At 36.7% G+C, this 10,393-nt stretch overlaps 1 protein-coding gene and 1 pseudogene across 7 annotated transcripts; both read right to left on the bottom strand.

Annotated features, from left to right (window-relative positions):
* Window positions 1–789: 789 nt before the first annotated feature.
* On the bottom strand, window positions 790–5,096 carry LOC147535175 (pentatricopeptide repeat-containing protein At2g20540 pseudogene; annotated as a pseudogene). 6 transcript variants are annotated; one of them, XR_015228226.1, is made up of 5 exons: window positions 2,859–5,096; window positions 2,014–2,077; window positions 1,436–1,579; window positions 967–1,291; window positions 790–856 (listed from the first exon to the last, which is right to left on the bottom strand). The product of XR_015228226.1 is annotated as a pentatricopeptide repeat-containing protein At2g20540 pseudogene, transcript variant X4 (transcript). The 6 variants fall into 6 exon arrangements; XR_015228229.1 differs by having other exon boundaries at window positions 1,492–1,579; window positions 2,859–4,875; XR_015228225.1 differs by lacking the exons at window positions 790–856; window positions 967–1,291 and adding an exon at window positions 1,708–1,800 and having other exon boundaries at window positions 1,299–1,579; window positions 2,859–5,081.
* Window positions 5,097–6,586: 1,490 nt separating this feature from the next.
* LOC147535174 (obscurin-like protein) lies at window positions 6,587–10,318 on the bottom strand. Its single transcript, XM_086650982.1, has 5 exons — window positions 8,220–10,318; window positions 7,985–8,135; window positions 7,737–7,884; window positions 7,400–7,645; window positions 6,587–7,056 (listed from the first exon to the last, which is right to left on the bottom strand). Exons 1-5 carry the CDS (start codon window positions 9,883–9,885, stop codon window positions 6,793–6,795), a joined length of 2,475 nt encoding a protein of 824 aa, XP_086507108.1. The 5' UTR covers window positions 9,886–10,318; the 3' UTR covers window positions 6,587–6,792.
* Between the last annotated feature and the right edge of the window lie 75 nt (window positions 10,319–10,393).

Here is a 10,393-nt window from a genome sequence, read left to right as displayed (position 1 = left end):
TCACAAACCTGACGAAACCATTTTTAACAGCTCTATTTGCTTTCTGATGTGGTATACTGTATATTTAGATGATACAAACCCTAACCATTACCACAACCATTCTTAACAGTTGAGAGAGAGACGAACGAAAGGTGAGAGAGACGAACGAAAGGTAAGAGAGAAAGAGTCTGATCAGACAAAGAAAAGGACCGATGGTGTGTCTGTTTATGTGCATAACAGGTGAGTGTAGTTGGTGAAATGAGTTTTGGTGGTGAGTGAATGATTGCTTCCGATATGAATATAGTTCACAGATATCTGAAGTGTGGGTTAGACTCAGGATGTTGAAGGCCACTCTAACAGGAAGAGGTTCCTGAACATTAAAGAGCTGCCAGCCAAACATAAGCCCGACTGCTGTGAGAATTTGTTGTTTCTGACCAAGAATTTGTTGTCTCACTCTAAGACTTTTTGCTTCTGTCTTAGAATGAGCTTTATACAACAGACCCACGAAACACGGAACATATACTTAACACCGACTTCAATAATTACTCTTACGTAGGGAGAGTATGACCAAGCAGATATAGTCAGGTTTCTCCCTGGCTATGGTAATTTTGCTGTGGACAGTGCTTTTTGGCAGCGACCAACAAAAGCTTGCAAGTTTCGAGTTCTCTACCAGCATACTCTGAGGGACTTTAGCTACACCACTTCCAGAAGAAAGGAAAAAAAAAAGGCGATGGTCAAATCTTGACGTTTATGATTGAAAGTCAAACCTTCAACATACGAGTGAGTTAGTCTTGATTATCGTTATCATTATCATCAAAGGTTAATGTTCACAATCTGTAGAGTTTATATTGTTTACATATATTAAGAGACTAAGAAACTGAAAGAGGGACGAAATCCATTAGAATGCAGCAAACACGACTTTTTTCCTTTTCAGAATCTAGGTTGTTCGGTGTTCTTTATCTAAGAGAGGTTATTTTAAATATAAACACAAGTCATATCTTTACGACTTTTAGTTTCTTATTTCCTAAAAACTGCTGGAGTTATTGATGAGATGTACTTTAAGAGTTTAGATTTCATATTTAGAGTTGGGTTTGGGGCGGATTTGAATTGCATGGGAGGATCAAGCAAGTAGGAAGCGAGTTCATCAAGGCTTTTGACGATTCAAATGAACTGGTTCATCATCGTTATTGCAATTTTTTATTGGAGTTGAAAAGGTACTTTCATGTCGCGCCGGAAGCCACACTAAAGATGAACATCAAAATTGTGGACGAATTAGTGTATAAACTTATACAGCGGAAGAGAGAGCTTCTACCTGTTCCAGTAAATACTGTGAGTAAACCATCCTTAAATACTTCCCGGATTAAAATTCTCTGTTACAATCTAAAATAGTGAATAATTTGTATTTCTAATTCTACTTTTTAAACAATTTAATCACAGAAAGAAAAAGAGGACATACTATCAAGGTTTCTTATAGTAAGTGAAACACATCCAGAAAAGATGACTAATTGGTACCCGAGGGCCACTTCTGAATTTCATGATAGCAGGCAAAGGCACCAGAGCCAACACATCTCATGATTCTTCTACATGATCTGCAAATAACCTTTAATACAAGAAGAAATTGTGGAGGAAATCAGAAAAAACTCCGGTATTAAGGAAGAGCAAACCAACATTGATGATTTTGCAATGATGTTAACTTATATTGCACTTTCAGAGACGTCAAGACTGTACCCTGCTATTCCATGCACTTTCAGAGACGTCAAGACTGTACCCTGCTATTCGATGCAGCACTTTCAGAGACGTCAAGACTGTACCCTGCTGTTCCTGTGGTATATAAATGTTTTAGCAACTTTAAGGAATACGGATTATTATTTTTATGTTACGATATCTACTTAATTTGATCAATCAATCAACAGATGTATATTTGGTATTATAAGACGGGAAGAGTGGATAGACGACATACTTCCTGATGGTTATAAAGTCAAGAAAGGCGATAATGTATATTACATGGCTTATGCATTGGGTAGAACGACTTACATATGGAAAGAAGATGCAACAGATTTCCAACCACGCCATTGGCTCAATAATGGAATTTTCACACCTGAATCACCATTCAAATTCGTCGTATTTCATGTTAGTGACCTAATAACTACCAATATTATTTTTTTTCTACAGATTGCTCGAATTAGGACGTAGAGAACTTAATATTATAGTAAGAAAGCACGTGAGACAAGGGAAGAGGTCCCTCCCATTCAATTCTTATATCAGCTATGTCTGAACTCTGGAACTGAAAGTCCCATATAATGCATTTATTTGGTAATCCTCGTGCAAATCATGCATTAACCAATTACACTGAAACAACTTACGACATTATTCATTTGCAATAACTGATTTAGACGGGTATGTTTGGCGAAGGATTTTGCTCATCGGCAGATGAAGATAATTACCATGATTCTTCTTTACTTCTTCAAATTCAAATTAGCAGATGACAAGAAACAAATAACATACAGGACGGTATTCACACTTCACATTAATGGGAGTCTGGACCTTAATGCATATTCCAGATCGGCGTTGATGAATCCCAATATATAATGGAGGACCACCCAAATGAATCAGTAGCAATTGTGTTTTTTATTTGTTTCTAGTCCATGGCTGGTTTTTTCATAAAGCGGTATTTCAATAGCTAATTTCTGTTAATATTATGCTAAAAGCGAAATTGCTAAACGATAACCTGATCATTAACTGTACTACCAAACCTTATCCTGAGTATAAATCTCAAAAAGCATATCTTCAACCAAACAGTTCGATCTGAACCTTGGTCAAAGATTAGTTATAGAATCATATTTATTAACTTGAAAGGTGATTGCAGTGGAAGGACAAACCTGGATGAGACCAAAGCCCCCGAATGCTTAAACACACCAGAAAATTATCATTCTTGATGTTGGGGATCCTTGCTTATGAACGGACAGGTTACGATTGGAGAAAAAAATGGTGTCCATGTATCTTCTCTGAAGATATACTTCATATTGGCCCAGCAATAATCCCAGTAAGAACCCATTCTATTTCCTTCATAATTGACTCGGGACATTGTCGCACAGAAAACTCATGAACAATGCCATCCACTTCAATCATACTACAACCAGGTACCGGCTTTTTTATCCCTTTCACTTCCATCAGAGCTCTAATTCTTTTCACATCATTAATCCTATTACCCTTTGCATAAATATCTGATAAAATCGCGTAAAAAGCATGGTTCAGTGGTTCCATATCAATCAGATGACAAGCAACTTTCTCTCCTAACTCAACATTTCCATGCATCCTACAGCTTCCAAGCAATGCACCCCAAACATAGACGTCTGGCTCCATAGGCATGGTTCTTATTAGCTCTTCTGCTTCTTCGAAAAGCCCAGCTCGACTAAGCAAATCGACCATGCAAGCATAATGTTGAACCTGTGGTTTAATCAAGTATTTTTCTCTCATCGTCTCGAAACACCATCGGCCCTTCTCTACGAGCCCTGAATGAGCACAAGCGGACAACAAACCCACAAAAGTAACATTATTCGGCTTTATCCCTTCCACTTGCATAGTTTCGAACAAATCGAAAGCTTCTTCCGCTAGCCCATGGAGAGCAAACACTGATATCATGGCTGTCCATGCTAAGATATCCTTGTTCTGCATGTCTTGAAAAATTTCGACTGCTTTTTCTACACACCCACATTTCCCATACATGTCTATAAGTGAAGTTTTAATCACCATATCTAACTCTAACCCATGCCTCTTCAGGTAACTATGAACCCATTTTCCGTGATCTACTGCACCAATAGAAGCACAAGCAGAAACGACACTAGCGATCGTTATCTCATCCGGTTTAACTCTATCTTCACCAACTATCTGCATTTCATGAAAAAACTCTAAAGCTTCCACTGACCGACCACCTTGCACAAACCCGGTAATGATCGAATTCCAAGAATAGTTATTCCTCTTCTTCATCATCCTAAATAAATCCAATGCCGAGTCAAGATTTCCAGATTTCAGAAACCCGTTCAGTAAAGAGTTCCAAGTAACAATATCCCTTTCAGACATTTCATCAAATATTTGTTCAGCATAACTCAACAACCCGAATTTCGAGTAAAAACTGATGATAGAATTTTGAACAAATAAATCCCCATGAAACCCAATCTTATAAATATGAGCATGAACAAGCATTCCCAATTTTGGGTCAACCCACTGTGTGCATCCTTTGATTAAAAAAGGAAATGTCAGATTATCGGGTCGAATTCCATTACCAAGCATTTGCTTGTATAATAGTATAGACTTACAAGATGAAGAAGTTTCAGTTCTACCATGAATCTTATTAGTATAGAATCTAATCATGGAGTTATAAACAAAGACATTTGGTTTGTCAATGTGATCGAAAATGTTAACAGTGTATCTGATAGATGATTCATCAGACTGAGAGATGGTGGTAGTGGTGGTGCAGATGAAGAGGAGTCTAGTAATGAGGAAGTAATGGTGATGAATGGGTAAGTGGGGAGAGACTAAAATCTGGGCATGAATTTGTTTGAGATGTTTAATGAACTTGCATTCATGAATTAAACGAGAGAGTTTGTTTTTGAGAATAAGACATTGAGGTTCAATCATTTCTTACTTTCTTGACACCCTAGAAGAAAAACAAGAAACCCTAGTACAATTATTGATATCAATCATACATAGCTTGGACTGATGATTGGGTTTTACAATTGGAAGTCGAGAGTTTTTACTTCTGTTTATGAACTTGGAAGCAAAACTACGAAATGAACCAAATTTAAAATTTTGATAACTACCCATGATTTCTCTAACCCTAAATTGTCGTTTGGGAAGATAAAGAATTAAACTTCATCAAAAACAATCTGTCTCTGTAATGAACTATCGAAGAAATACAGTTTTGAGGTGTGATTTTAATGGGTGAAGTTAGGAAAAGAGGAATTTTGAATAAAATCGTAAGCAAAGGTTATAAATTTAGATACAAAATTGAAGATTTGTTGAAAAAGTTATGAATTTTTAGGGTCTCATTGGTTTGAGAATAAACTTCTCCTGATTCAAGAGGTTTGTTGGGAAGGAACGACACAATAACAATTCCCAGCGGGAAAATGTCTTTCAGGAGGGATGCTACTATATAGCACCAAGGTTTTTACTAGGTTACACTTTTTGACGGCCAGCGCTTTGGGGAAAGCTAAATAGTTTCCAGGGTGTGAAGACTTGGTCAAAAATTGGTCAATTTTGTTTGACAATTTTATTTAGGGGGAAAGCAAAATACTTCTCCACCTCAGCTCTCTCTCTCCACCTCACCTCACTCTCTCTCCACCTCACCTCTATCTTCTCCGATTAGGTCGTCGGCCGGAAAATTTTCCGGTCGGCGACCATAAAAAAAAAATTCCCTTCGCCGGAGTTTCTAGAGAGAGAGAGAGAGTGAAAAATTTTTTTTTTTTTTTTTCATGGTCGCCGGCCAAAAAATTTTCCGACCGGCTACCTAATCGGAGAAGACAAAGAGGTGAGGTGGAGTGTTTTTTTTATTTCCCCTTAAAATTTATTTCCCCGGAAAATTTCTAAAATTCTACATATTCCCTTTAAAATTTCACACCCCGGAAACTATTTAGCTTTCCCCAAAGCGCTGGCCTTTTTGACTTAACAATGCGACAAGAAAATACTATAGGTAGCTTAAGATTGCTAAGTAACACTTAATTGTACAATCGAATCTCTCGTATAAATAGAAAAAAAAATAAAATAAAATAAAATAAAATCGATGAAGTAGGAATCGTGGTGTCCACCACCTCTAAGTGTAGTGGTTGAGCACTTACTCCGCAACACGGAGGTCCTAAGTTAAGATTCTGCGAAAGTGCAAATCTAGAAGAGTTAACCTGTGTTGTTCCACTCTAATCTATGGATTCAAATTTTATGGGGTCCAATAAAACAAAAACAAGTTGATTATACTACTGAACAATGTGTCTTCCTTTTCTTTCTCTGAGACAAAAACCATTTGAAACCAAAAAAAGATAGCATGTTCTTGTATACATGTCTTATTTGTAATTTTTTTGGGGGGTGTTTAGGCAATAATACAAGGTACAAGAAATACAAGTTAATGTAGATAAAGAAGAAATTAACATCTTCAATTGCACCTTGAAATGAAGTGAGAACTGATATGTCTAATTCAATAATAATGAGTACCGAAATCGTATAAATTAGTTATATTTATGTCATATTTTATAGTACTTAGCTTTGTACTTCAACTCAGAGGAAGTTTAAAAAAAATTCTCTAGTCGGTATTGATTAATGTAGTGTCTCTAACTCCGGTATTGATTTCCTCTGCAGAAATGTCTCTGCTCAGATTTTCAAAAAACAGCAGAGACTCCATATACAATAGTATATGTAGAACAAATACATAGCGAGAAATAAATCGACTTGAGTTAGTAAACGACGAAGTTAACCGTTCCAGGGCCTTCAACCGAGAAGAAAACGTATTCACTCTCATGTAACCCAAAGTTCAACTATTTTTTCGAAAGATAGATGACATTTAGAATGTATCTTGAAATTTGAAAATCGAATTACAAGGGATCGAAGACGCTTCAATATATATTGTGTATGGAATCTCATTTCTAATTTTCATTTTTGCATTTGTAATTTGACTAGAGACACTTATGGATGAGAAATCAATATCCAGATCAGAGAAACACCAACTCGTTGAGTGCTTCATAAATTTTCAAGTAGACAAATTTCTAGCATTCATATGGTGAAGTACAAAAGGTATGATTTCAGTACTCAGTTATTATTAAATTAGCCTCAAAGTCGTGCACTTACACCGTTCAAGGTTAAGGTACCCATGCTAGAAGCAGAAGCGTCATTTCCGTGACTAGTTGAGATAGCTTCAGAGGTTTGGGAACAAAGGAAAGAAAGGGATTGCAGCCATGAAACTAAAGCAGGTTTTCTTGTAACGTCATCGGATTCTGCAACTTGAGCATATATCTCATCGAGTACCATGTTCTTACCGTCTTTTGGTAATTGTACAACAAATTGTGCTAACAGCTTCATTAAGGTGGGCAGTATCTGCATAGTTGAAGGGACATGATATTACTAACCATCAAATATATCAAATATCTAAAGAACCCATCGTTGCGCAAACTCATCTAGTCTTCTAACGAGTCATTTTACAAGTCCCGGACTGTGTTTGGCTTTCCTATTTTCGATGTTCTGATCTAAAATATTGTAAAATTCAGTCTTTAGAATCTTTCTAATATTCGTTTTCCTATATTGACTTGGTGACACAATTTTAAAGCTTGAAATGAAGAAAGAAAATTGGGATATTAGAAACCAAAAACAAAAAAATTATAACAGAAGATGAAATAGATTATACATAAGAAGGCCGAATTGGAGAGTGATGGGAGGATACCTGTATGTCAACTAAAGAAAGGAGCCGTAAAAGTAAATCGACTAGTTTTTTTGACAGCTCCGTCTTGCCTTGCCAGTCATTCCACATTTTAGCATCTTGCTCCAGAGCTTCTCTGCAAAGCCTTTTAGCTTTTTCGACAAGACTGTGAATGCAGAAAATTATACCCGGGCTTCCAGGAGGAAGATGCCGAACCAAGGCTACAACTCCTGAAGCCAGACCCTCAAAAGGGGTAATCTGAGGATATGCCTACATTTCGAGCAGAAGAAATTGAAGAAAAAATGAAAGCAGAAAAGATTTGATAATTCATCTCAAGCTCTATAAGGAGAGTTTTCAGTACCTCTAAAGCTCTCTCTGTGTAATAGAAAACAAGTTGTTCCTTTAATGAGACTCGATCTTCGTCATCGGAATCCTTTCCGGAGGATACAAAAGTAGCAAATACTGAATGGGATGCCCGAGCTACTTTTCCATTTGGATGTCCCATGTATCTAATGGAAACCTTATTAAGGAAGTAACATTCGGAACAAAGATTTGAAATTTTGAAGAAAACTTCATATATATAACCGTCCAAGTTCAAATAAAGGATACAAAAACATGGTTGGAGCGACCAGGTTTCTGAATACTGAAGTCGGGACACGTTCTATGCAAGTCGGAATAACACGAAGGTAAAATAAGATCCGGGCAGTTTGAACATTGTCGTTCGCCCAGTTGTATTTGACTTTCCCCGAGCAAAAATTGCCTAGAGAGATAGAGAAAAATAAGACGTTAGGCAGTTACCGTAGTTCAAAGGGAACAGCTTAATGAAGTTTGGAGTAGATCATACCTTGGCAATTAGTTAAGTCGGCATAAGAAGGCATTGACTCGATGAAAGAAACAGATGCAGACCCATTTTCCTGAACATTTTTAGCAACCCCTCGAATCGCTTCTGTATATTCAGGTAATCTCACCCTTCTGAAATACTCAATAGAAGAAAATGAAACCAAGATATTAACCGATATTTGCAATTTTGTCTCCTTGGAAATTGCTGAACTCAACCTATTCTTTGTCACAACTGATGCAAAAATTACAGCAGTGAGGAAGCTAACTTCTGCAATTTTCTCCATACCTGCAAACAATTCGGTCTCTCTATCTTGAAGCAGCATAGCAACTTGTCGATGCCCTAAATACATGTCTTGACAATAACTCCACATAAGATTTTCCACCATTGTTTTGTTATCTTCATCAGCTGATATATACTGGTTGCAGAAGACACGGGCAATAGCTCCTGCTTCTTTAAAAAGAATACTATCCAAGTGTTCTTTAACCTCATTTAATCCTAATTGAGCAGAACTTTCATGTAAAGAACCGAGAATTCTCGTGTAGAAAGATATGACGGGTAAACTTTCATTCAATAATGTTGTAATTAAGCATCTAAGTAAAGGAGCGCGGAAAGAAACAGGACCCGATCGAACTAAACTTAACGAAATGCATTGTAGAAGAAGACGGTCGTTAGGATCGTTCATCGTATTACAAAAGTTTCCTGTTTTAGTGCCCAAGTTTCTAGCTATAACTTCAATACATTCTTCTAAAGAAATTCGAATATGATGAACAAACTCTGCCCTAGTTCCTATTGATGGAGCTCTATTCAATCCTCTCAATGATCCAGCTGCTGCCATTACTACAGCAAACAATGGGTTCCTGGTTTTCGAAATTTCTTCACAAAGATATTGAACTTTTTCAAAAGAGTGTAAATTGGTAAAACTAGCAATAACCCATTCAACCAAGTGCAAAATCATAAGCCCATGAGAAATCAAACCAGAGAAAAGATTACTTTTTTTACCCCAAATTCCAAACATGGAACTCAAAATTCTATTAAAATAAGCAATATCAGAAGAAATTAAAGCATACCCAATTCCAGCAAGAACCTCAGGAACAAAATCTTCAGAAAAAATCATTTTCTGATTCTCTTCTTCCAATATCTTGCAGAGAAGCTCTGAGCAAATTTTTCTGGAATTTCCAGACAAAATAGGCAAAAAGGAAATAGCACCCAGAAGAAGAACCCCAAGTGAAACCCTAATAGGGTGAGTTTCAACATCAAATTGGGTAGAGAGTAGATTAGAGATAACAGGAACTGCTGATTCAACTAAAGATTGAGATGGTTTTGAAGACTTTCTAACCCAAATATAGAGTAGTTTAAGAAACAGAGGATGGGATTGAGGGGGAACAGAGATATTTGGAGAGGAAAGAAGAGAGAGAAGGATTTTAGCTTGTGGGTCTGCAACATTAATGGATGTTTGAGAATTTAAGAGGGTTTTGAGTGATTCAAAATGGGTAGGTTGAAATGTTTGATTTTGAAGAGAGTTTCTGAGATTAGTCCATGACTGAATTATTGCTCTAGCTGATGAACTGGATGAGGGTTTATTGTTATCATTATTATTGGCAGTGTTGGTGGTGGTGATGCTGTTCTTCAACCAATCTTCAAGAAAGAAGATTTGGGTTTGTTTTGACATTTTTTGCTTCTTTTGATTTCTGAAATGAAATTGAATTCTTCTTTTATCTTTTGTCAAATGAGGTGGGTTTGTTATAGAAGTGATGACAGACTAGAAGATGAAGATTGAAGAGATGAAATGAAGGAATTGGCTGATTCTGCTTCTGCTTAAGTTTTAGCGTTTTCCAATGCTTCACTGAATCAGCTTCTGATTACCCGGATCCGGATCCGAAACCGATCAAAATAAATTGGACAGTTTCATTTATGGGTTGTACTGATTCCTAAGAATCAAAATATATCACTTGACATAGTCGCCAAAAGAATGGGTAGATATTGATTCATGAGTATCCTACACTTTGGGATCGATATTACCTCTATCCTATGAATCCTAAGCGCGATTCATGATATTCCCGTGCATCAATCGTTATTCCAAATGCAATTCTTGATAGTCAGATTCTATTTTCGAGCATCAAACATAGTATAAGGATGTTAGAAAGTGATACATGTTCTAAGGATGTAAGAAAGATTAT

Source organism: Eschscholzia californica, unplaced genomic scaffold, assembly GCF_041429995.1.
Source record: "Eschscholzia californica isolate CP2 unplaced genomic scaffold, dmEscCali1.0.p SCAF_6, whole genome shotgun sequence".
NCBI lineage: Eukaryota > Viridiplantae > Streptophyta > Magnoliopsida > Ranunculales > Papaveraceae > Eschscholzia > Eschscholzia californica.
This window is presented reverse-complemented; position numbering and strand designations above follow the sequence as displayed.